We start from the raw sequence: 27,500 nt of genomic DNA on the forward strand, positions 1-27,500 counted from the left end.
TTGAACTCCCTGAAGTCTGAGTTCCCAGTTGGATTGAACTCCCTGAAGTCTGAGTTCCCAGTTAGATTGAACTCCCTGAAGTCTGAGATTTCCCAGTTCTGAGTTTCCAGTTGGATTGAACCCTCTGAAGTCTGAGTTCCCAGTTGGATTGAACTCCCTGAAGTCTGAGTTCCCAGTTGGATTGAACTCCCTGAAGTCTGAGTTCCCAGTTGGATTGAACTCCCTGAAGTCTGAGTTCCCAGTTGGATTGAACTCCCTGAAGTCTGAGTTCCCAGTTGGATTGAACTCCCTGAAGGCTGAGTTTCCAGTTGAATTGAACTCCCTGAAGTCTGAGTTCCCAGTTGGATTGAACTCCCTGAAGTCTGAGTTTCCAGTTGGATTGAACTCCCTGAAGTCTGAGTTCCCAGTTGGATTGAACTCCCTGCAGTCTGAGTTCCCAGTTGGACAGATTGACAGCATGGCCAATGTATTCAACCTTTTATGGCCCAGGATGTTGAATGATTATTATTATTATTTATTTTACTTTTTAAATATATATATCTTGTCTCATCGCCACAACTCCCGTACGGGCCCGGGAGAGACGAAGGTTGAAAGTCATGCGTCCTCCGATGTACAACCCGCGCATCCAACCCGGAAGCCAGCCGCACCAATGTGTCGGAGGAAACACTGTGCACCTGGCAACCTTGGTTAGCGTGCACTGCGCCCAGCCCGCCACAGGTGTCGCTGGTGCGCGATGAGACAAGGATATCCCTACCGGCCAAGCCCTCCCTAACCCGGACGACGCTAGGCCAATTCTGCGTCGTTCCACGGACCTCCCGGTCACGGCCGGTTGCGACAGAGCCTGGGCACGAACCCAGGGTCTCTGGTGGCACAGCTAGCGCTGCAGTACAGCACCCAAATGATTATTATTTTAAGCTTGGAAAAGAAACCCTTAAACCCTTAACCCCAGACTTGGACCACACACCCTCTCCACTGAATAGCAGGCTAGTGATTGCTTTGCAACACTTGCAGTTAAGCACAGAAAGCACTGAGCTGGGCTGAAACACCTGCATTTTGGAGCTGCTTTACTCAAGAAAACAAAAAAGAGACCATGTTTGTGTGGAGCTTTATTAACAGACTGATATGTGACACGTATTAATGCCCAAATAACACGCAAAACCGGAACACAAAACAACAACATTTATATTGATATTTTTTATAGCTGAACAAGTGGGGCTCAAAACAGATGGGATCTGCCTGTCCTGAATGACGGGTCGCCACTGAATGGACTAACATCCTGCTATCCAAACAGATGGGATCTGCCTGTCCTGAATGACGGGTCGCCACTGAATGGACATCCTGCTATCCAAACAGATGGGATCTGCCTGTCCTGAATGACGGGTCGCCACTGAATGGACATCCTGCTATCCAAACAGATGGGATCTGCCTGTCCTGAATGACGGGTCGCCACTGAATGGACATCCTGCTATCCAAACAGATGGGATCTGCCCACCTGTCCTGAATGACGGGTCGCCACTGAATGGACTAACATCCTGCTATCCAAACAGATGGGATCTGCCTGTCCTCAATGACGGGTCGCCACTGAATGGACATCCTGCTATCCAAACAGATGGGATCTGCCTGTCCTGAATGACGGGTCGCCACTGAATGGACTAACATCCTGCTATCCAAACAGATGGGATCTGCCTGTCCTGAATGACGGGTCGCCACTGAATGGACTAACATCCTGCTATCCAAACAGATGGGATCTGCCTGTCCTGAATGACGGGTCGCCACTGAATGGGACATCATGCTATCCAAACAGATGGGATCTGCCCCACCTGTCCTGAATGACGGGTCGCCACTGAATGGACTAACATCCTGCTATCCAAACAGATGGGATCTGCCTGTCCTCAATGACGGGTCGCCACTGAATGGACATCCTGCTATCCAAACAGATGGGATCTGCCTGTCCTGAATGACGGGGCACCACTGAATGGACATCCTGCTACTGTGTAATATAACTTGCAAACGTTGTGAATTATTTAGTTGGAGAAAGGATTGTATGCTGGTCTGTACATGTGTGTAAAACTGTGAAGTGTTGTTCCTACTAAGGGGTTGGAGGTATTTGTTTAGTTAAATAGGTATAAATATAGTCCTGTAGCTAATTGACCGTGGAATCTGTGATTTATTACCACAAACATTATAAAGTTGGTTTTCAACGTGTTTGGTGCCTGAGTTTGTACATACTATTTGCAAAAAGGATCTGTGTCCCCTCCACTCCACTGTTATAATACCTACTGCCAATTTAAATTGACGCAGTTCCAACATAATCCACAGGAGGGCAGCCTAAAATCCCAATCCTGCTATACTGCACTTAACTCGATTATTATTTCATGCAAAACATGAATTTGTGGTCTAGTCTGCCACCCTGTGGATTGTTTAAGGACTGCACAGTGCGGTAGCATGACCAACTCCCATTGGTTGGCAGTAACGTGATCAACGTCAACATGAGCCTTTTTGTTATTGCCAAACAAATATTGGACATGGTTTATAAAAACATCAGAATAATGATACACATACTTCATGGAAAATTGCGCTGTAGTTATGCACTTGTATTTTCTACTTCTACTTCTATATTTCATATATTTTGATATTATTATTGACACCATATTCCATGGGTTTACTGACCACAATCCATTGAATTAATACTGAGAAGTGTTGATTATTTGGCTTCAGGAGAGCACAGCGCATTGAAGAAAGCAGTGAGATACGCAACGTCTATGTCTCTGTAAAATGTTCTAGCACGCAAGGCCATGTCGGTCTCTGCGCGACTGTTCTGATTTCTACATGATTCCATATGTGTTATTTAATAGTTATGATGTCTTTGCTATTATTCTACAATGTAAAAAATAAAGAAACCCTCGCTTTCCCTCCTCCTCTCCACCTCTTGTCACCTGTTCAGGTAAACCTGCACGGTTTCTATAGAGACAGATTGAACACATCATCCTCCACTGTCATCACTAGCAGCTGGTTGATTACGTTGTTTATCGGTTTGTCCGTTTTGATTGAGATGGTTTTACACCGCGGACAAGTCCACAACCCGTTTGCTTCACCACTACGATGTTGAAATCGTGTAAATAGTTTTGGGATTAAACACGTCATCTCCCGGTCAACCGAGGCGCTGAACCCGAGCTGTTTAGTCATACAGGGTGTGTCTCTGTTCACTCGCAGCGGACTCGTTTTTCCACTCTTTCTACCGGTTCCTCTCTCTTTCTCTCCCTCTCTTTACTGCGAGCTCCGGTGCAGACCTCCTCCGGTAAGTTTCCACCGCTCGACATCAGATCGTTAGTTGAAGAGTTGTTGACGAGGTTATTCTCCTGAACCAGGTGATGTGTTTTACCTGGACTGTGATTGTAGTTGGGATCATTTATCAACACGGATGCGGAGAGATACAACAGGATTTTAGCAGATAATGGCGAGTTGTGGCTGTTGCTAACTCCGTCTGTTTTATGAATGGAAACACAGATCTGTGAATATTTTCCATGACTTTTAACGTGGAAAAGTTTTTGATGGCTTTTAAAGCTTTTGCCTTTTAAGTTAGTTAGTGATTCTGTTCTGTGTTTCTCTTCAGACAGAACGATCTTTCTTCGAATCAAACCAACTATCAGCTATCTATCAGAATGGTAAGTTAACTTCACTAGACAACTTTATGATGCTGTTATTATAATGTCCAATTTAACTTCACTAAAAGCCACTTCAGATGAATAAACGGAAATGTTTCGCTGTCGGTAAAAGAGAACTGTATGATTCCATTACTATGTTAATGTTTAACTTTCTATCTCTGTCTATAATGGACACCACATCCGCGGCACCGCCCCAGGCGACAGTCTTTAAATAATCATTACACCTTATCCCAGAACAATACACAGTGTAGAACCCAGTATGGAACACATGGGTTCTAGAATAGGTTATTACACTGTATAACTGTAGAACCCAGTATGGAACACATGGGTTCTAGAATAGGTTATTACACTGTATAACTGTAGAACCCAGTATGGAACACATGGGTTCTAGAATAGGTTATTACACTGTATAACTGTAGAACCCAGTATGGAACACATGGGATCTAGAATAGGTTATTACACTGTATAACTGTAGAACCCAGTATGGAACACATGGGTTCTAGAATAGGTTATTACACTGTATAACTGTAGAACCCAGTATGGAACACATGGGATCTAGAATAGGTTGTTACACTGTATAACTGTAGAACCCAGTATGGAACACATGGGTTCTAGAATAGGTTGTTACACTGTATAACTGTAGAACCCAGTATGGAACACATGGGATCTAGAATAGGTTGTTACACTGTATAACTGTAGAACCCAGTATGGAACACATGGGATCTAGAATAGGTTGTTACACTGTATAACTGTAGAACCCAGTATGGAACACATGGGATCTAGAATAGGTTGTTACACTGTATAACTGTAGAATCCAGTATGGAACACATGGGATCTAGAATAGGTTGTTACACTGTATAACTGCAGAACGAAGGGAGATCATTTGAGACTGTACTCCCATATGTGTTTCATTCATCCCGGGTGAGTTTCTCCCAAAACATATGTGTCATGTTTAGCTTTAAAAACATTGTTCATCTATTGCCTAACACTGAAAAATGGTGTTGATGCTGAAGATACTGGCTCTGTCCCGAATCTCCATACTAGCTTGCTACACTCAACACAAATGTATGAACCCAACATGTAAAGTGTTGGTCCCGTGTTTCATGAGTTTCTTATTTTCAATGACGGCCTAGTGGGTTAACTGCCTTGTTCAGGGGCAGAACGACAGATTTGTACCTTGTCACTCGGGGACTCGATCTAGCAACCTTTCAGTTACTGGCCCAATGCTCAAACCACTAGGCTACCTGCCTCCTCTAACCACTAGGGTACCTGCCTCCTCTAACCACTAGGCTACCTGCCTCCTCTAACCACTAGGCTACCTGCCTCCTCTGACCACTAGGCTACCTGCCTCCTCTGACCACTAGGCTACCTGCCTCCTCTGACCACTAGGCTACCTGCCTCCTCTGACCACTAGGCTACCTGCCTCCTCTGACCACTAGGCTACCTGCCAAGGTAGCAGCACAACACGACAACAACATGGTAGCTGCACAACACGACAACAACATGGTAGCAGCACAACACGACAACAACATGGTAGCAGGACAACACGACAACAACATGGTAGCAGCACAACACGACAACGACATGGTAGCAGGACAACATGACAACAACAAGGTAGCAGCACAACACGACAACAACATGGTAGCAGCACAAGCCATGATACAAACATTATCGGGCAGAGACAACAGTACAAAGGGCAAGAAGCCACAACTGTCAGTAAGAGTGTCCATGATTGAGTCTTTGAATGAAGAGATGGCTAGACCGTGTACCATGTGATTACCTCCAGCTCTAAATGCTCAGAGGTAGTAATCACACCGCTCTAAACCCTCAGAGGTAGTAATCACACCTGTGGGAAGAGGGGCATTCTTCTTACCAAACCACATTACCTTTGTTTTGGAGGTGTTCAGAACAAGGTTAAGGGCAGAGAAAGCTTGTTGAACACAGAGAGCAGTGTTGTAGAGGTGTTTAACACAGCATCTGGGGGACACAGAGAGCAGTGTTGTAGAGGTGTTTAACACAGCATCTGGGGGACACAGCGAGCAGTGTTGTAGAGGTGTTTAACACAGCATCTGGGGGACACAGCGAGCAGTGTTGTAGAGGTGTTTAACACAGCATCTGGGGGACACAGAGAGCAGTGTTGTAGAGGTGTTTAACACAGCATCTGGGGGACACAGAGAGCAGTGTTGTAGAGGTGTTTAACACAGCATCTGGGGGACACAGAGAGCAGTGTTGTAGAGGTGTTTAACACAGCATCTGGGGGACACAGAGAGCAGTGTTGTAGAGGTGTTTAACACAGCATCTGGGGACACAGAGAGCAGTGTTGTAGAGGTGTTTAACACAGCATCTGGGGACACAGAGAGCAGTGTTGTAGAGGTGTTTAACACAGCATCTGGGAACACAGAGAGCAGTGTTGTAGAGGTGTTTAACACATCATCTGGGGGAATGGTATTTCAATTGATTGATTTCCTTCTATGAACTCTAACTCAGTAAAATCAGTAAAAATAGGTTTTATATTTTTGTTCAGTGTACGTACTTAAACAGCAGACTCATTTCAGCGTTTGATCTAGTAAAACTCCCAATATCCCAATACAACAGCTGGTAATCAAATAAAGTGATGAGCTGTACAAAAATTAAGGAATGGCTGGAGTCGAATGGCTGGAGTCGAATGGCTGGAGTCGAATGGCTGGAGTCGAATGGCGGGAGTCGAATGGCTGGAGTCGAATGGCTGGAGTCGAATGGCTGGAGTCGAATGGCTGGAGTCGAATGGCGGGAGTCGAATGGCGGGAGTCGAATGGCGGGAGTCGAATGGCTGGAGTCGAATGGCGGGAGTCGAATGGCTGGAGTCGAATGGCTGGAGTCGAATAGCTGGAGTCGAATGGCTGGAGTCGAATGGCGGGAGTCGAATGGCTGGAGTCGAATGGCTGGAGTCGAATGGCTGGTGTCGAATGGCGGGAGTCGAATGGCGGGAGTCGAATGGCTGGAGTCGAATGGCGGGAGTCGAATGGCTGGAGTCGAATGGCTGGAGTCGAATGGCTGGTGTCGAATGGCGGGAGTCGAATGGCGGGAGTCGAATGGCGGGAGTCGAATGGCGGGAGTCAACACCATGGGGCATTAGATGATACTTTTATATAAATGTCACATACTATGAAACTATACCATGTGTTATTCTAGTATGGGTATTTCTATGTTAAGGGGAAACCCGGCCTGATCAGGATGTGACATCACACTGGGAATATAATGTGTTGTTTAACTGTTAAACTCTGCTGCTACAGACAGTTGGAAGCCTTTTAATGAAAACCAGCCCTCTTCATTTCTAGAAAACCACAGTGTCTCTGTGTGTGTGGAGCAGAGGGGCTGTATTTGGGGAAGTCAGTATGAGTCATGTGTGTGGGCCTTTCTTCAGACAGGGTGGGTCTCTGCCTCCTCCCCCCTCCCTCTCTTGCCTCCTCGCTCTCTCTCTTCCTCCTCTTCTCTCTTCTCTCTCTCTCTCTCCTTCTCTCTCTCTCTCTTCCTGTCTCTTCTCTAATCCTTCTGCCGCTCTCGTCTCTATCTCTCTTCCTTCTCTCTCTCTCTCTCTCCTCTCTCTCCTCTCTCTCTCTCTCTCTTCTCTCTCTTCTCTCTCTCTCTCTCTATCTCTCTCTATCTCTCTCTCTCTCGTATCTCTCTCTCTCTCTCTCTTCCTTCTCTCTCTCTCTCTGCTCTCTCTTTCTTCTCTCTCTCTCTTCTCTCTTCCTTCTTCTCTCTCTCTCTCTTCGCTTCCTTCTCTCTCTCTCTCTCTCTCTCTCTCTCTCTCTCTCTCTCTCTCTCTCTCTTCCTTCTCTCTCTCTCTTCCTTCTCTCTCTTCTCTCTCTCTCTCTCTTCTCTCTCTCTTCCTTCTCTCTCTCTCTCTCTTCTCCTCTCTCTCTTCCTTCTCTCTTCTCTCTCTCCTCTCTCTCTCTCTCTTCCTTCTCCTCTCTCTCTTCCTTCTCTCTCCTTCTCTCTCTCTCTCTCTTCCTTCTCCCTCTCTCTTCTTCTCTCTCTCTCTCTTCCTCCTCTCTCTCTCTTCTTCCTCTCTCTCTCTCTCTTTCCTTCTCCTCTCTCTCTTCCTCCTCTCTCTCCCTCTCTCTCTCTCTCCTTTCTCTCTCTCTTCTCTCTTCTCCTCCTCCCTCTCTCCTCTCTTCTCTCTCTCTCTCTCTTCCTCCTCTCTCTCTCTTCCTCTCTCTCGTCGTCCTTCTCTCTCTCTCTTCTCTTCCTTCTCTCTCTCTCTCCTCTCTCCTCTCTCTTTCCTTCTCTCTCTCTCTCTCTCCTCTCTCTCTTTCCTCTCTTCCTTCTCTCTCTCTCTTCCTTCGTCTCTCTCTCTTCCTTCTCTCTCTCTCTCTCTTCTCTCTCTCTCTCTCTTCCTTCTCTCTCTCTTCTCTTCTCTCTCTTCTCTCTCTCTTCTCTCTTCTCTCTTCTCTCTCCTCTCTCTCTCTCTCTTTCTTTCTCTCTCTCTCTTCTTCCTCTCTCTCTCTCTTCCTTGCTCCCTCTCTCTTACTCTCTCTCTCTTCTCTCTCTCTCTCTTCCTTCTCGCCTCTCTCTCTCTCCCTTCTCTCTCTCTCTCTTCCTTCTCTCTCTTCCTTCTCTCTCTCTTCTCTCTCTCTCCTTCTCTCTCTCTCTCTTCTTCTCTCTCTCTCTCTCTTCCTTCTCTCTCTCTCTCTCTCTTCCTTCTCCCTCTCTCTCTCCTTCTCCCTCTCTCTCTCCTTCTCTCTCTCTCTCTTCTCCCTTCTCTCTCTTCTTCCCTCTAATTTCTCTTCCTCCTCTCTCTCTCTCTTCTCCTCTCTCTCTCTCTTCCTTCCTCTCTCTCTCTCTCTTCCTTCTCTCTCTCTCTCTCTTCCTCCTCTCTTCCTCCTCTCTCTCTCTGTTTCCTTCTCTCTCTCTCTCCTCTCCCTCTCTCTCTTCCTCCTCTCTCTCTCTCTTCCTCCTCTCTCTCTTCTCTCTCCTCTCTCTCTCTTCTCCTCTCTCCTCTTCTTCTCTCTCTCTCTCTCTTTCTCCTCTCTCCTCCTCTCTCTCTCTCTTCCTTCTCTCTCTCTCTCTCTTCCTTCTCTCTCTCTCTTCCTTCTCTCTCTCTCTCTCTCTTCCTTCTCTCTCTCTCTTCCTTCTCTCTCTCTCTTCTCTCTCTCTCTTCTCTCTCTCTCTCTCTCTCTCTCTCTCTTCTCTCTCTCTCTCTCTCTCTCTCCTCTCTCCTTCTCTCTCTCTCTCTCTTCCTTCTCTCTCTCTCTCTCTTCCTTCTCTCTCTCTCTCTCTCCTCTCTCCTTCTCTCTCTCTCTCTTCCTTCTCCCTCTCTCTCTCTCTCCCTTCTCTCTCTCTCTCTCTTCCTTCTCTCTCTTCCTTCTCTCTCTTCCTTCTCTCTCTTCCTTCTCTCTCTCTCTCTCTCTCTCTCTCTTCCTTCTCTCTCTCTCTCTCTCTCTCTCTTCTCTCTCTCTCTCTTCCTTCTCTCTCTCTCTCTCTCTTCCTTCTCCCTCTCTCTCTTCCTTCTCCCTCTCTCTCTCCTTCTTCTCTCTCTCTCTCTCCCTTCTCTCTCTCCTTCTCCCTCTCTCTCTTCCTCCTCTCTCTCTCTCTTCCTCCTCTCTCTCTCTCTTCCTCCTCTCTCTCTCTCTTCCTTCTCTCTCTCTCTCTCTTCCTCCTCTCTTCCTCCTCTCTCTCTCTCTTCCTTCTCTCTCTCTCTTCCTTCTCCCTCTCTCTCTTCCTCCTCTCTCTCTCTCTTCCTCCCTCTCTCTCTCTTCCTCCTCTCTCTCTCTCTTCCTCCTCTCTCTCTCTTCCCTCTCTCTCTCTCTCTCTCCTCCTCTCTCCTCCTCTCTTCCTCTCTCTTCCTCTCTCTCTCTCTCTCCTTCTCTCTCTCTCTCTCTCTCTCTCTCTCTCTCTCTCTCTCTTCTCTCTCTCTCTCTCTCTCTCTCTCTCTCTCTCTCTCTCTTCCTTCTCTCTCTCTCTCTCTTCCTTCTCTCTCTCTCTCTCTTCCTTCTCTCTCTCTCTCTCTTCCTTCTCTCTCTCTCTCTCTCTCTTCCTTCTCTCTCTCTCTCTCTTTCCTTCTCCCTCTCTCTCTCTCTCTTCCTTCTCTCTCTCTTCCTTCTCCCTCTCTCTCTCTCTCCCTTCTCTCTCTCTCTCTCTTCCTTCTCTCTCTTCCTTCTCCCTCTCTCTCTTCCTCCTCTCTCTCTCTCTTCCTCCTCTCTCTCTCTCTCTCTCTCTCTCTCTCTCTCTCTCTTCCTTCTCTCTCTCTCTGAGTACACACACAGGATGGAGTACAAAATGGACAGTGTGGAGCAGTAAACAGTAGATAGTGTGTTTACTGTTCAGGGGTGTAGAGCTGCTGGAGGACTGGCCCCCCCCCACTTAGCAGGGGTGTAGTGGCCCCCCCTCAGTTAGCAGAGGCGTAGTGGCCCCTCCCTCAGTTAGCAGAGGCGTAGTGGCCCCTCCCTCATTTAGCAGAGGCGTAGTGGCCCCTCCCTCAGTTAGCAGAGGCGTAGTGGCCCCTCCCTCAGTTAGCAGAGGCGTAGTGGCCCCTCCCTCAGTTAGCAGAGGCGTAGTGGCCCCTCCCTCAGTTAGCAGAGGCGTAGTGGCCCCTCCCCTCAGTTAGCAGAGGCGTAGTGGCCCCTCCCTCAGTTAGCAGGTGATGCGGAACGCCACGTGAAGTGTGGCGTTCCGCAGGGCAGCTCTCCAGGCCCTTTTACTCTTTTCTATTTTTACTAATGACCTGCCACTGGCATTAAACACAGCATGTGTGTCTATGTATGCTGATGATTCAACCATATACGCATCAGCAACCACAGCTAATGAAGTCACTGAAACCCTTAACAAAGAGTTGCAGTCTGTTTTGGAATGGGTGGCCAGGAATAAACTGGTCCTGAACATCTCTAAAACTAAGAGCATTGTATTTGGTACAAATCATTCCTTAAGTTCTAGACCTACACTTCAACTATGACAGACAAAATGAGAAAAAAAAATCCAGAAAATCACATTGTAGGATTTTTAATGAATTTATTTGCAAATTATGGTGGAAAATAAGTATTTGGTCACCTACAAACATGCAAGATTTCTGGCTCTCACAGACCTGTAACTTCTTCTTTAAGAGTCTCCTCTGTCCTCAACTCGTTACCTGTATTAATGGCACCTGTTTGAACTTATCAGTATAAAAGACACCTCTCCACAACCTCAAACAGTCACACTCCAAACTCCACTATGGCCAAGACCAAAGAGCTGTCAAAGGACACCAGAAACAAAAATTGTAGACCTGCACCAGGCTGGGAAGACCGAATCTGCAATAGGTAAGCAGCTTGGTTTGAAGAAATCAACTGTGGGAGCAATTATTAGGACATGGAAGACATACAAGACCACTGATAATCTCCCTCGATCTGGGGCTCCATGCAAGATCTCACCCCGTGGGGTCAAAATGATCACAAGAACGATGAGCAAAAATCCCAGAACCACACGGGGGGACCTAGTGAATGACCTGCAGAGAGCTGGGACCAACAGTAACAAAGCCTACCATCAGTAACACACTACGCCGCCAGGGACTCAAATCCTGCAGTGCCAGACGTGTCCCCCTGCTTAAGCCAGTACATGTCCAGGCCCGTCTGAAGTTTGCTAGAGAGCATTTGGATGATCCAGAAGAAGATTGGGAGAATGTCATATGGTCAGATGAAACCAAAATATAACTTTTTTGGTAAAAACTCAACTTGGAGGACAAAGAATGCTGAGTTGCATCCAAAGAACACCAGACCTACTGTGAAGCATGGTGGTGGAAACATCATGCTTTGGGGCTGTTTTTCTGCAAAGGGACCAGGACGACTGATCCGTGTAAAGGAAAGAATGAATGGGGCCATGCATCGTGAGATTGAGTGAAAGCCTCCTTCCATCAGCAAGGGCATTGAAGATGAAACGTGGCTGGGTCTTTCAGCATGACAATGATCCCAAACACACCGCCCGGGCAACGAAGGAGTGGCTTTGTAAGAAGCATTTCAAGGTCCTGGAGGGGCCTAGCCAGTCTCCAGATCTCAACCCCATAGAAAATCTTTGGAGGGAGTTGAAAGTCCGTGTTGCCCAGCAACAGCCCCAAAACATCACTGCTCTAGAGGAGATCTGCATGGAGGAATGGGCCAAAATACCAGCAACAGTGAATGAAAACCTTGTAAAGACTTACAGAAACGTTTGACCTCTGTCATTGCCAACAAAGGGTATATAACAAAGTATTGAGATAAACTTTTGTTATTGACCAAATACTTATTTTCCACCATAATTTGCAAATAAATTCATAAAAAATCCTACAATGTGATTTTTCAGGATTTTTTTTTTTCTTAATTTTGTCTGTCATAGTTGAAGTGTACCTATGATGAAAATTACAGGCCTCTCTCATCTTTTTAAGTGGGAGAACTTGCACAATTTGTGACTGACTAAATACTTTTTTGCCCCACTGTACATACATACATACATACATACATAGATACATACATACATACATACAGTGGGGCAAAAAAAGTATTTAGTCAGCCACCAATTGTGCAAGTTCGATGGTAGAGGCAGTAGGGAAGACCAGGGATGTTCTCTGTTTAGTGAGTCCTCCAGATCAGAGGCAGTAGAGCTGACCAGGGATGTTCTCTGTATAGTGAGTCCTCCAGATCAGAGGCAGTAGAGCTGACCAGGGACGTTCTCTGTTTAGTGAGTCCTCCAGATCAGAGGCAGTAGGGATGACCAGGGATGTTCTCTGTTTAGTGAGTCCTCCAGATCAGAGGCAGTAGAGATGACCAGGGATGTTCTCTGTTTAGTGAGTCCTCCAGATCAGAGGCAGTAGAGCTGACCAGGGATGTTCTCTGTTTAGTGAGTCCTCCAGATCAGAGGCAGTAGAGCTGACCAGGGATGTTCTCTGTTTAGTGAGTCCTCCAGATCAGAGGCAGTAGAGATGACCAGGGATGTTCTCTGTTTAGTGAGTCCTCCAGATCAGAGGCAGTAGAGCTGACCAGGGATGCTCTCTGTTTAGTGAGTCCTCCAGATCAGAGGCAGTAGAGATGACCAGGGATGTTCTCTGTTTAGTGAGTCCTCCAGATCAGAGGCAGTAGAGCTGACCAGGGATGTTCTCTGTTTAGTGAGTCCTCCAGATCAGAGGCAGTAGAGCTGACCAGGGATGTTCTCTGTTTAGTGAGTCCTCCAGATCAGAGGCAGTAGGGATGACCAGGGATGTTCTCTGTTTAGTGAGTCCTCCAGATCAGAGGCAGTAGAGCTGACCAGGGATGTTCTCTGTTTAGTGAGTCCTCCAGATCAGAGGCAGTAGGGATGACCAGGGATGTTCTCTGTTTAGTGAGTCCTCCAGATCAGAGGCAGTAGGGATGACCAGGGATGTTCTCTGTTTAGTGAGTCCTCCAGACCAGAGGCAGTAGGGATGACCAGGGATGTTCTCTGTTTAGTGAGTCCTCCAGATCAGAGGCAGTAGGGATGACCAGGGACGTTCTCTGTTTAGTGAGTCCTCCAGATCAGAGGCAGTAGGGAAGACCAGGGATGTTCTCTGTTTAGTGAGTCCTCCAGATCAGAGGCAGTAGGGATGACCAGGGACGTTCTCTGTTTAGTGAGTCCTCCAGATCAGAGGCAGTAGAGATGACCAGGGATGTTCTCTGTTTAGTGAGTCCTCCAGATCAGAGGCAGTAGAGCTGACCAGGGATGTTCTCTGTTTAGTGAGTCCTCCAGATCAGAGGCAGTAGAGATGACCAGGGATGTTCTCTGTTTAGTGAGTCCTCCAGATCAGAGGCAGTAGAGCTGACCAGGGATGTTCTCTTGACGAGAGCGAATTAGACCATGTTGCTGTCCTGATAAGCATTCAAAATGTAACTAGTACTTTTGGGTGTCAGGAACAATGGAAGGAGTAAAAAGGTATATATATTTTTTTTTTGCGATGTAGGAAAGTAAAAGTTGTCAAAAATGTAAATAGTATAGATACTCAAATGCCTGAAGTACTTTACACCACTGGGTGTTTCTGTTTATTATATTACATTTGCACAAATTCCTAAAAACCTGTTTTTGTTTTTTCATTCTGGAGTCCTGTGTGGAGATTTGAATGTCATCCGTTTTAGAGGCTGAAACGTAACAACATGGGGGGAAAGTCAAGGGGTCTGAATAGTTTCTGCCTGGATTATAAACAATATGAACTGGGCCTGTTGTTTTGGTTCCTTCCTTCCTGTCTGGCTGCTCTGCACCTCTCCTGTTGGTCCCACTAGCCTCTCCATTACAATCCAATCAGCTGCTGTGTGTGGAGGATGTTTTTGGGCTCTGACAGACAGAATCCTGGACTCTGTTGTGTTCGCCTCACTCCAGAAACATTCCGTGGTTCCCCTCCCTAAACAACAATGTTCCCAAAACCACCAGCGTCAGCTAACAACAGTGACCTTAGACTGCACTACCTCACACACAATTCTCCTGTTAGCTGAGGGGAGGAGCCAGTCGTATGTGTGTGTATTATATATCAGTATTCCCAGTCATGTGAAATCCATTAGGACTTCATTCATTTATTTCAATTGACTGATTTCTTTATATGACCTGCGTTTTTATATATTTGTTCAGTATACATTACCCACAGTCCTCTCTGGTCTACCCTGAACTACATTACCCACAGTCCTCTCTGGTCTACCCTGAACTACATTACCCACAGTCCTCTCTGGTCTACCCTGAACTACATTACCCACAGTCCTCTCTGGTCTACCCTGAACTACATTACCCACAGTCCTCTCTGGTCTACCCTGGACTACATTACCCACAGTCCTCTCTGGTCTACCCTGGACTACATTACCCACAGCCCTCTCTGGTCTACCCTGAACTACATTACCCACAGCCCTCTCTGGTCTACCCTGAACTACATTACCCACAGCCCTCTCTGGTCTACCCTGAACCACATTACCCACAGTCCTCTCTGGTCTACCCTGAACTACATTACCCACAGTCCTCTCTGGTCTACCCTGGACTACTTTACCCACAGTCCTCTCTGGTCTACCCTGAACTACATTACCCACAGTCCTCTCTGGTCTACCCTGGACTACATTACCCACAGTCCTCTCTGGTCTACCCTGGACTACATTACCTACAGTCCTCTCTGGTCTACCCTGAACCACATTACCCACAGTCCTCTCTGGTCTACCCTGACCTACATTTCCCCACAGTCCTCTCTGGTCTACCCTGAACTACATTACCCACAGTCCTCTCTGGTCTACCCTGGACTACATTACCTACAGTCCTCTCTGGTCTACCCTGAACCACATTACCCACAGTCCTCTCTGGTCTACCCTGAACTACATTACCCGCAGTCCTCTCTGGTCTACCCTGGACTACTTTACCCACAGTCCTCTCTGGTCTACCCTGAACTACATTACCCACAGTCCTCTCTGGTCTACCCTGAACTACATTACCCACAGTCCTCTCTGGTCTACCCTGGACTACATTACCTACAGTCCTCTCTGGTCTACCCTGAACCACATTACCCACAGTCCTCTCTGGTCTACCCTGACCTACATTTCCCACAGTCCTCTCTGGTCTACCCTGAACTCTATTACCCACAGTCCTCTCTGGTCTACCCTGGACTACATTACCTACAGTCCTCTCTGGTCTACCCTGAACCACATTACCCACAGTCCTCTCTGGTCTACCCTGAACTACATTACCCGCAGTCCTCTCTGGTCTACCCTGAACTACATTACCCACAGTCCTCTCTGGTCTACCCTGGACTACATTACCCGCAGTCCTCTCTGGTCTACCCTGAACTACATTACCCACAGTCCTCTCTGGTCTACCCTGAACTACATTACCCACAGTCCTCTCTGGTCTACCCTGAACTACATTACCCACAGTCCTCTCTGGTCTACCCTGAACTACATTACCCACAGTCCTCTCTGGTCTACCCTGAACTACATTACCCACAGTCCTCTCTGGTCTACCCTGAACTACATTACCCACAGTCCTCTCTGGTCTACCCTGGACTACATTACCCGCAGTCCTCTCTGGTCTACCCTGAACTACATTACCCACAGTCCTCTCTGGTCTACCCTGAACTACATTACCCACAGTCCTCTCTGGTCTACCCTGACCTACATTACCCACAGTCCTCTCTGGTCTACCCTGACCTACATTACCCACAGTCCTCTCTGGTCTACCCTGAAATACTTTACCCACAGTCCTCTCTGGTCTACCCTGAACTACATTACCCACAGTCCTCTCTGGTCTACCCTGAACTACATTACCCACAGTCCTCTCTGGTCTACCCTGAACTACATTACCCACAGTCCTCTCTGGTCTACCCTGAACTACTTTACCCACAGTCCTCTCTGGTCTACCCTGAACTACTTTACCCACAGTCCTCTCTGGTCTACCCGGAAATACTTTACCCACAGTCCTCTCTGGTCTACCCTGAACTACTTTACCCACAGTCCTCTCTGGTCTACCCGGAACTACATTACCCACAGTCCTCTCCGGTCGACCCTGAACTACATTACCCACAGTCCTCTCTGGTCTACCCTGAACTACATTACCCACAGTCCTCTCTGGTCTACCCGGAACTACATTACCCACAGTCCTCTCTGGTCTACCCTGGACTACTTTACCCACAGTCCTCTCTGGTCTACCCTGAACTACATTACCCACAGTCCTCTCTGGTCTACCCTGAACTACATTACCCACAGTCCTCTCTGGTCTACCCGGAACTACAATTACCCACAGTCCTCTCTGGTCTACCCTGAACTACATTACCCACAGTCCTCTCTGGTCTACCCTGAACTACATTACCCACAGTCCTCTCTGGTCTACCCTGAACTACTTTACCCACAGTCCTCTCTGGTCTACCCTGAACTACTTTACCCACAGTCCTCTCTGGTCTACCCGGAACTACATTACCCACAGTCCTCTCTGGTCTACCCTGAACTACATTACCCACAGTCCTCTCTGGTCTACCCTGAACTACATTTCCCACAGTCCTCTCTGGTCTACCCTGAACTACATTACCCACAGTCCTATCTGGTCTACCCTGAACTACATTACCCACAGTCCTCCTATGTGTCTGGTCTCTGATAGGCTGGTCGAGGCAGTGTGAGAGCCAGTGGAAACTTCAACGCCAACCAAGATGCAGAGATACTCTACAAGGCCATGAAGGGACTGGGTCAGTGGTGTGTGTGGTCTGAATGTGATGCAAATTGAGGGAGTAACCATGGCACCAAAGATTTGACTATGGTGTTTGTTGTTGCCATAGGAACCGATGAGGATTCCATCATGAAGTTGTTGACGTCTCGTAGCAACAGCCAGAGACAGCAGATCAAAGCTGCATACAAGACCCTGCATGGCAAGGTCAGAACACAACCACAATATAACCACAATACAACCACAACCACAATATAACCACAATACAACCACAACCACAATACCCTGTAATGACATCTGTGACCCCTGTGCATATGAACAATAAACTCCTCTAATGTAATCTACAACCACAATACAACCTTAACACAATCATCCCTCTACCTTTCTCTCTCTCTCCCTCCCTCCCTCCTCCTGTCTCTCCTCTCCTCTCCTCTCCTCTCCTCTCCTCTCCTCTCCTCTCCTCTCCTCTCCTCTCCTCTCCTCTCCTCTCCTCTCCTCTCCTCTCCTCTCTCCCCCCTCTCCAGGACCTGGTAGGTGATCTGCAGGGTGAACTGGGGGGAACGTTTGAGACTCTGGTAGTGGCTCTAATGACTCCGCCCATCCTCTACGATGTGACATCACTACGGAATGCCATCAAGGTATTTGACCCAGGACTAGTGATGTCATATCCTGTGAGTGACGGTGTGATGTCATAGTGACTGTGTGTTGATGTCACGGTGTAGGGGGCGGGGACCGATGAGAAGGTGCTGATTGAGATCCTGTCTTCTAGAACGGCCCAGCAGATTAAGGACATCACTGCTGCCTATCGCCAGGGTAACACACACACACTGCTGCCTACCGCCAGGGTAACACACACACACACACAGACACACTGACTCACTAATTGTGTGTGTGTGTGTGTGTGTGTGTTCGTGTTCCAGAGTTTGATGCAGAACTAGAGGAGGATGTAACAGGAGACACGTCAGGTCACTTCAGGAGACTGCTGGTCATCCTGCTACAGGTGAGGGGTCAGAGGTCAGGAAGGAGAGTTGTATGGCATTGAAGCTTGCCTGGAGGGTTGTTAACACAGTGTCCAAAGAAGGACCGGAAGTATACACAAGTATACATATAGATGTGTGGGACATAGATCTGGTATATATAGATGTGTGGGACATAGATCTGGTATATATAGATGCGTGGGACATAGATCTGGTATATATAGATGTGTGGGACATAGATCTGGTATATATAGATGTGTGGGACATAGATCTGGTATATATAGATGTGTGGGACATAGATCTGGTACATATAGATGTGTGGGACAGAGATCTGGTATATATAGATGTGTGGGACATAGATCTGGTATATATAGATGTGTGGGACATAGATCTGGTATATATAGATGTGTGGGACATAGATCTGGTATATATAGATGTGTGGGACATAGATCTGGTATATATAGATGTGTGGGACATAGATCTGGTATATATAGATGCGTGGGACAGAGATCTGGTATATATAGATGCGTGGGACATAGATCTGGTATATATAGATGTGTGGGACATAGATCTGGTATATATAGATGTGTGGGACATAGATCTGGTATATATAGATGTGTGGGACATAGATCTGGTATATATAGATGTGTGGGACAGAGATCTGGTATATATAGATGTGTGGGACATAGATCTGGTATATATAGATGTGTGGGACATAGATCTGGTATATATAGATGTGTGGGACATAGATCTGGTATATATAGATGTGTGGGACATAGATCTGGTATATATAGATGTGTGGGACAGAGATCTGGTATATATAGATGTGTGGGACATAGATCTGGTATATATAGATGTGTGGGACATAGATCTGGTATATATAGATGTGTGGGACATAGATCTGGTATATATAGATGTGTGGGACAGAGACCTGGTATATATAGATGTGTGGGACATAGATCTGGTATATATAGATGTGTGGGACATAGATCTGGTATATATAGATGCGTGGGACAGAGATCTGGTATATATAGATGTGTGGGACATAGATCTGGTATATATAGATGCGTGGGACAGAGATCTGGTATATATAGATGCGTGGGACATAGATCTGGTATATATAGATGTGTGGGACATAGATCTGGTATATATAGATGTGTGGGACATAGATCTGGTATATATAGATGTGTGGGACATAGATCTGGTATATATAGATGTGTGGGACAGAGATCTGGTATATATAGATGTGTGGGACAGAGATCTGGTATATATAGATGTGTGGGACATAGATCTGGTATATATAGATGCGTGGGACAGAGATCTGGTATATATAGATGTGTGGGACATAGATCTGGTATATATAGATGCGTGGGACAGAGATCTGGTATATATAGATGTGTGGGACATAGATCTGGTATATATAGATGCGTGGGACAGAGATCTGGTATATATAGATGTGTGGGACATAGATCTGGTATATATAGATGCGTGGGACAGAGATCTGGTATATATAGATGTGTGGGACATAGATCTGGTATATATAGATGTGTGGGACATAGATCTGGTATATATAGATGCGTGGGACATAGATCTGGTATATATAGATGTGTGGGACAGAGATCTGGTATATATAGATGTGTGGGACATAGATCTGGTATATATAGATGCGTGGGACAGAGATCTGGTATATATAGACGTGTGGGACATAGATCTGGTGTATATAGATGTGTGGGACATAGATCTGGTATATATAGATGTGTGGGACATAGATCTGGTATATATAGATGTGTGGGACAGAGATCTGGTATATATAGATGTGTGGGACATAGATCTGGTATATATAGATGTGTGGGACATAGATCTGGTATATATAGATGTGTGGGACATAGATCTGGTATATATAGATGTGTGGGACATAGATCTGGTATATATAGATGTGTGGGACATAGATCTGGTATATATAGATGCGTGGGACATAGATCTGGTATATATAGATGTGTGGGACAGAGATCTGGTATATATAGATGTGTGGGACATAGATCTGGTATATATAGATGCGTGGGACAGAGATCTGGTATATATAGATGTGTGGGACATAGATCTGGTGTATATAGATGTGTGGGACATAGATCTGGTATATATAGATGTGTGGGACATAGATCTGGTATATATAGATGTGTGGGACAGAGATCTGGTATATATAGATGTGTGGGACATAGATCTGGTATATATAGATGTGTGGGACATAGATCTGGTATATATAGATGTGTGGGACATAGATCTGGTATATATAGATGTGTGGGACATAGATCTGGTATATATAGATGTGTGGGACATAGATCTGGTATATATAGATGCGTGGGACAGAGATCTGGTATATATAGATGCGTGGGACATAGATCTGGTGTATATAGATGTGTGGGACATAGATCTGGTATATATAGATGTGTGGGACAGAGATCTGGTATATATAGATGTGTGGGACAGAGATCTGGTATATATAGATGTGTGGGACATAGATCTGGTATATATAGATGTGTGGGACATAGATCTGGTATATATAGATGTGTGGGACAGAGATCTGGTATATATAGATGTGTGGGACATAGATCTGGTATATATAGATGTGTGGGACATAGATCTGGTATATATAGATGTGTGGGACATAGATCTGGTATATATAGATGCGTGGGACAGAGATCTGGTATATATAGATGTGTGGGACATAGATCTGGTATATATAGATGCGTGGGACAGAGATCTGGTATATATAGATGTGTGGGACAGAGATCTGGTATATATAGATGTGTGGGACATAGATCTGGTATATATAGATGTGTGGGACATAGATCTGGTATTTATAGATGTGTGGGACATAGATCTGGTATATATAGATGTGTGGGACATAGATCTGGTATATATAGATGTGTGGGACATAGATCTGGTATATATAGATGTGTGGGACATAGATCTGGTATATATAGATGTGTGGGACAGAGATCTGGTATATATAGATGCGTGGGACATAGATCTGGTATATATAGATGTGTGGGACATAGATCTGGTATATATAGATGTGTGGGACATAGATCTGGTATATATAGATGTGTGGGACATAGATCTGGTATATATAGATGCGTGGGACATAGATCTGGTATATATATAGATGCGTGGGACAGAGATCTGGTATATATAGATGTGTGGGACATAGATCTGGTATATATAGATGCGTGGGACAGAGATCTGGTATATATAGATGTGTGGGACATAGATCTGGTATATACAGATGGGTTTTCTTAATGTTTTACCATTGTCTACATTGAAGAATAATGTAAACAATGTAGACATCACAACTATGAAATAACACATATGGAATCATGTAGTAACTAAAAACTAAACAAAAAAATACATTTGAGATTCTTCAAAGTAGCCACCCTTTGCTTTGATGACAGCTTTGCACCGGTCTAATGTCCATTGCTCGTGTTTCTTGGCCCCAAGCAAGTCTCTTCTTCTTATTGGTGTCCTTTAGTAGTAGTTTCTTTGCTGCAATTCGACCATGAAGGTCTGATTCACGCAGTCTCCTCTGAACAGTTGATGTTGAGATGTGTCTGTTACTTGAACTCTGTGAAGCATTTATTTGGGCTGCAATCTGAGGCTGGTAATGATCTTATCCTCTGCAGCAGAGGTAACTCTGGGTCTTCATTTCCTGTGGTGGTCCTCATGAGAGCCAGTTCCATCATAGCGCTTGATGGTTTTTTGCGACTGAACTTGAAACTTTTGAAGTTCTTGAAATGTTCCGGATTGACTGACCTTCATGTCTTAAAGTAATGATGGACTCTCGTTTCTCTTTGCTTATTTGAGCTGTTCTTGCCATAATAAGGACTTGGCCCTATTTGGTCAAATAGTATCTTCTGTCAACCACCCCTACCTTGTCAAAACACAACTGATTGACTGAAATGCTTTAAGAAGGAAAGAAATACCACAAATGAACTTTTAAGAAGGCACACCTGTTAATTAAAATGCATTCCAGGTGACTACCTCATGAAGCTGGTTGAGAGAATGTCAAGAGTGTGCAAAGCTGTCGAAGCAAAGGGTGGCTACTTTGAAGAATCTCAAATATATTTTGATTTGTTTAACACTTTGAATGAGTAGGTGTGTCCAAACTTTTCCCTGGTACTGTAGATGTGTAGGACATAGATCTGACATGTGGGATATAGATGTGTGGGACATAGATCTGACAGATGTGCTCTCTCTCCTCTCAGGCCAGCAGACAGCAGGGGGTACAGGAGGGGAACATAGAGGCTGACGCACAGGTAAGAGAGTGTGTGTGAGTGAGAGAGAATCACATGTCTATCTCTGAAATATGTGATAGTAATCAGATTTACTTCTCAGTCACAATGACTTCTTTGACTTGTGTTCTGCTCAGGGGTGTGTGACAAAGTGTCTGTGTGTGACGGTTATGTGTGTGTAGAATAACACACAGCCACCCCTTGTGTAAGTGTGTGTGTGTTGGTGTGTGAGAGAGACACAGAAGATGTGTTGAATGCTGCCATCTAGTGGTCATACTGAGATAGTGGTCATACTGAGACAGAAGGTGTGTTGATAGTGATACCCAGTGTTGAATGCTGCCATCTAGTGGTCATACTGAGACAGAAGGTGTGTTGATAGTGATTTTTTAAAATTTATTTTACCTTTACCTTTATAACTAGGCAAGATCAGTTAAGAACAAATTCTTATTTTCAATGACGGCCTAGGAACAGTGGGTTAACTGCCTGTTCAGGGGCAGAACGACAGATTTGTACCTTGTCAGCTCGGGGGTTTGAACTTGCAACCTTCCGGTTACAAGTCCAACGCTCTAACCACTAGGCTACCCTGCCGCCCCGTGATACCCAGTGTTGAATGCTGCCATCTAGTGGTCATACTGAGACAGAAGGTATGTTGATAGGTTTCATACCAGTTCAATACAACAGGTTTCATACCAGTTCAATACAACAGGTTTCTTACCAGTTCAATACAACAGGTTTCTTACCAGTTCAATACAACAGGTTTCATACCAGTTCAATACAACAGGTTTCATACCAGTTCAATACAACAGGTTTCATACCAGTTCAATACAACAGGTTTCATACCAGTTCAATACAACAGGTTTCATACCAGTTCAATACAACAGGTTTCATACCAGTTCAATACAACAGGTTTCATACCAGTTCAATACAACAGGTTTCATACCAGTTCAATACAACAGGTTTCATACCAGTTCAATACAACAGTCTAAAGGAAAAGTAGGCCTTAGAAAAAGCATTCCATATTTTGTAAGCTATTTTCAGGGCTCTCCAGAGATGTTCCATCGGGTTCAAGTCCGGGCTCTGGCTGGGCCACTCAAGGACATTCAGAGACTTGTCCCGAAGCCACTCCTGCGTTGTCTTGGCTGTGTACTTAGGTCGTTGTCCTGTTGGAAGGTGAACCTTCACCCCAGTCTGAGGTTGTGAGCACTCTGGAGCAGGTTTTCATCAAGGATCTCTCTGTACTTTGCTCTGTTATTCTTTGCCTCAATCCAGACTAGTCTCCCAGTCCCTGCTGCTGATAACATCCCCACAGCATGATGCTGCCACCACCATGCTTCACCGTAGGGATGGTGCCAGGTTTCCTCCAGATGTGACGCTTGGCATTCAGGCCGAGGAGATCAATCTTGGTTTCATCAGACCAGATAATCTTGTTTCTCATGGTCTGAGAGTCCTTTACGTGCCTTTTGGCAAACTCCAAGTGGGCTGTCATGCCTTTTACTGGGAGTGGCTTCTGTCTGGCCACTCTACCACGAAGACCTGTAGAGATGGTTGTCCTTCTGGAAGGTTCTCTCATCTCCACAGAGGAACTCTGGAGCTCTGTCAGTGACCATCATGTGCTTGGTCACCTCCCTGACCAAGGCCCTTCTCCCCTGATAGCTCAGTTTGGCCGGGTGGCCAGCACTAGGAAGAGTCTTGGTGGTTCCAAACTTCTTCCATTTAAAAATGATGGAGGCCACTGTGTTCTTGGGGACCTTCAATGCTGCAGGAATGTTTTGGTACCCTTCCCCAGATCTGTGCCTCGACACAATCCTGTCTCCGATTCCTTCGACCTCATTGCTTGGTTTTTGCTCTGACATGCACTGTCAACTGTGGGACCTTATATAGACAGGTGTGTGCCTTTCCAAATCATGTCCAATCAATTGAATTTACCACAGTTGGACTCCAATCAAGTTGTAGAAACATCAAGGATGATCAATGGAAACAGGATGCACCTGAGTCTCATAGCAAAGGGTCTGAATACTGATGTAAATAATGTAATATTTATTTGTAATAAACATTTCTAAACTGTTTTTACGCTTTGTCATTACGGGGTATTGTGATGTCATTACGGGGTATTGTGATGTCATTACGGGGTATTGTGATGTCATTACGGGGTATTGTGATGTCATTACGGGGTATTGTGATGTCATTATGGGGTATTGTGATGTCATTAACTGTAAAGTAACAAAATGTGTAAAAGTCAAGGGGTCTGAATACTTTCCGAAGGCACTGTATATCTTGATTAGATAATTATTCAGCCCCCTGAGATAATTATTCAGCCCCACCTGTTAGAAACACCGTTGGCAGCAAATACAGCTGTTAATATTTCTGGGTACAACTCACACCTGAGTAAGGGATTGTACAATATTTGCCCATTTTATTCTTTAAAAAATTATTCAAGCACTGACAAGTTGGTTGTTGATTATTGCTAGACAATCATTTTCATGTCTTGCCATAGACTTACTTTGGATTGAAACTCTAACTAGGCCACTCTGGAACATTCACTGTCTTCTTGGTAAGCATCTCCAGTGTAGATTTGGCCTTGTGTTTTAGGTTATTGTCCTGCTGAAAGGTGAATTAATGTCCGAGTGTCTGTTGGAAAGCAGACTGAACCAGGTTTTCCTCAAGGATTTTGCCTGTGCTTAGCTCTATTCCATTTATTTTTATCCTAAAAACTCCCTAGTCTTTGCCGATGACAAGCAGACCCTTAACATGATGCAGCCACCACCATGTTTGGAAATATGAAGTGGTACTCAGTGATGTGTTGTGTTGCTTTTGCCCCAAACATAACGCTTTGTATTCATGACAAAAAGTTCATTTCTTTGTGAATTTTATTGCAGTATTACTTTAGTGCCTTGTTGCAAACAGGATGCCTGTTTTGGAACATTACTTCAGTGCCTTGTTGCAAACAGGATGCCTGTTTTGGAACATTACTTCAGTGCCTTGTTGCAAACAGGATGCCTGTTTTGGAACATTACTTTAGTGCCTTGTTGCAAACAGGATGCCTGTTTTGGAACATTACTTTAGTGCCTTGTTGCAAACAGGATGCCTGTTTTGGAACATTACTTTAGTGCCTTGTTGCAAACAGGATGCCTGTTTTGGAACATTACTTTAGTGCCTTGTTGCAAACAGGATGCCTGTTTTGGAACATTACTTTAGTGCCTTGTTGCAAACAGGATGCCTGTTTTGGAACATTACTTTAGTGCCTTGTTGCAAACAGGATGCCTGTTTTGGAACATTACTTTAGTGCCTTGTTGCAAACAGGATGCATGTTTTGGAACATTACTTTAGTGCCTTGTTGCAAACAGGATGCCTGTTTTGGAACATTACTTTAGTGCCTTGTTGCAAACAGGATGCCTGTTTTGGAACATTACTTTAGTGCCTTGTTGCAAACAGGATGCATGTTTTGGAACATTACTTTAGTGCCTTGTTGCAAACAGGATGCCTGTTTTGGAACATTACTTTAGTGCCTTGTTGCAAACAGGATGCCTGTTTTGGAACATTACTTTAGTGCCTTGTTGCAAACAGGATGCCTGTTTTGGAATATGTTTATTCTGTACAGGCTTCCTTCTTTTCACTCTGTCATTTAGGTTAGTATTGTGGAGTAACTACAATGTTGTTGATCCATCCTCAGTTTTCTCCCATCACAGCCATTAAACTCTGTTGCTGTTTTAAAGTCACCATTGGCCTCATGGTGAAATCTCTGGGAGGTTTCCTTCCTCTCCGGTAACTGAGTTAGGAAGGACGCCTGTATCTTTGTAGTGACTGGGAGGATTGATACACCAGCCAAAGTGTAATTAATAAATTCACCATGCTCAAAGGGATTATCAGCATCTGTTTTAAAAAAAACATTTTTACCCATCTACCAATAGGAGCCCTTCTTTGCAAGGCATTGGAAAGCCTCTCTGGTTTTTGTCGTTTTTGTGGTTGAATCTGTGCTTGAAATGATCTACTCGCTTGAGGGACCTTACAGATAATTGTATGTGTGGAGATGAGGCAGTCATCAAAATAGCATGTTAAAAACACTATTATTAAACACAGAATGAGTCCATGACACTTATCATGTGATGTTATACATATTTTTGCTCCTGAAGTTATTTAGGAGTTGAATACATATTGACAGAATTTTTTCAGTTTTTCATTTATGATTAATTTCAAAAAAATGTTCTACAAACAAAATTCTACTTTGACATTATGGGGTAATGTGAGAACTGGGTTTTTAAACTAACAGTTTATTTAGAGACCAAACATTTGTGATTGTGACAACAACAGCTGTAGAGCTTCATACAGCATGTCAGTTCTTTGACTGACTGTGTGTGTGTGGGTGTGTGTGGGTGTGTGTGTGTGTGTGGGTGTGTGTGTGTGTGTGTGTGGCTGTGTGTGTGTGTGTGTGTGTGTGTGTGTGTGTGTGTGGGTGTGTGTAGACTTTGTTCTCTGCAGGAGAGAAGAATTATGGGACCGACGAAGACCAGTTCATCACCATCCTGGGGAACAGGAGCACTGAACACCTGAGGAGAGGTGGGAGGGGAGGGTGAACACCTGAGGAGAGGTGTGGGGGGTGAACACCTGAGGAGAGGTGGGGGGGGGGGGTGAACACCTGAGGAGAGGGGGGGGGTGAACACCTGAGGAGAGGGGGGGGTGAACACCTGAGGAGAGGTGGGGGGGGGGGGGGGGGGGGGGGGGGGGGTGAACACCTGAGGAGAGGTGGGGGAGGGGGTGAACACCTGAGGAGAGGTGGGAGGGGGGGGGTGAACACCTGAGGAGAGGTGGGGGGGGGTGAACACCTGAGGAGAGGTGGGGGGGTGAACACCGGAGGAGAGGGGGGGGTGAACACCTGAGGAGAGGTGGGGGGGGGGGGGGGGGGGGGGGGGGGTGAACACCTGAGGAGAGATGTGTGTGTGTGTGAGGGAGGGAGATCTGTGTATATAAATGGTATCAACACACACTTTCTGTGACCTATGTGTGTGCGTGTGTGTGTGTGTGTATCAGTGTTTGCTGCATACATGAAGCTGGCAGGGTACGAGATGGAAGAGAGTATTCAGAGAGAGACTTCTGGAGGACTGAGAGATCTGCTACTGGCCGTGGGTAAGACACACACCACACCACACACACACCACACCACACCACACCACATACCAGAAAGACATCAGTACTACGTCTACCACCACCACTACTACCCACACCACTACTACTACCACCACTACTACTACCACCACTACTACCCACACCACTACTACTACTACTACTATCACCACTACTACCCACACCACCCACACCACCACCACTACTACTACTACCACCACCACTACTACCACCACCACTACTACCACCACTACTACCACCACCACTACTACCACCACTACTACCACAACTACCACCACCACCACTACTACTACTACTACTACCACCACTACAACTAC

At 45.6% G+C, this 27,500-nt stretch overlaps 1 protein-coding gene across 3 annotated transcripts in view; it reads left to right on the forward strand.

Annotated features, from left to right (window-relative positions):
- The first annotated feature begins 2,966 nt into the window (after window positions 1–2,966).
- The window catches only part of LOC116352862 (annexin A5), a 33,113-nt gene continuing 8,579 nt past the window's right edge, over window positions 2,967–27,500 (forward strand). The window contains exons 1-10 of one of the 3 annotated variants that reach the window (XM_031821503.1): window positions 2,967–3,298; window positions 3,614–3,665; window positions 16,716–16,800; window positions 16,891–16,985; window positions 17,303–17,416; window positions 17,501–17,591; window positions 17,699–17,778; window positions 22,018–22,068; window positions 26,505–26,598; window positions 27,070–27,165. In XM_031821503.1, coding sequence (XP_031677363.1) covers window positions 3,663–3,665; window positions 16,716–16,800; window positions 16,891–16,985; window positions 17,303–17,416; window positions 17,501–17,591; window positions 17,699–17,778; window positions 22,018–22,068; window positions 26,505–26,598; window positions 27,070–27,165 — 709 coding nt within the window. In that variant the 5' untranslated portion in view covers window positions 2,967–3,298; window positions 3,614–3,662. Of the gene's footprint in view, window positions 3,458–3,613; window positions 3,666–16,715; window positions 16,801–16,890; window positions 16,986–17,302; window positions 17,417–17,500; window positions 17,592–17,698; window positions 17,779–22,017; window positions 22,069–26,504; window positions 26,599–27,069; window positions 27,166–27,500 lie in introns of all 3 variants that reach the window. The other 2 variants (XM_031821505.1, XM_031821504.1) reach the window with 2 other exon arrangements.

This window comes from Oncorhynchus kisutch, unplaced genomic scaffold (genome assembly GCF_002021735.2).
Source record: "Oncorhynchus kisutch isolate 150728-3 unplaced genomic scaffold, Okis_V2 scaffold3982, whole genome shotgun sequence".
NCBI lineage: Eukaryota > Metazoa > Chordata > Actinopteri > Salmoniformes > Salmonidae > Oncorhynchus > Oncorhynchus kisutch.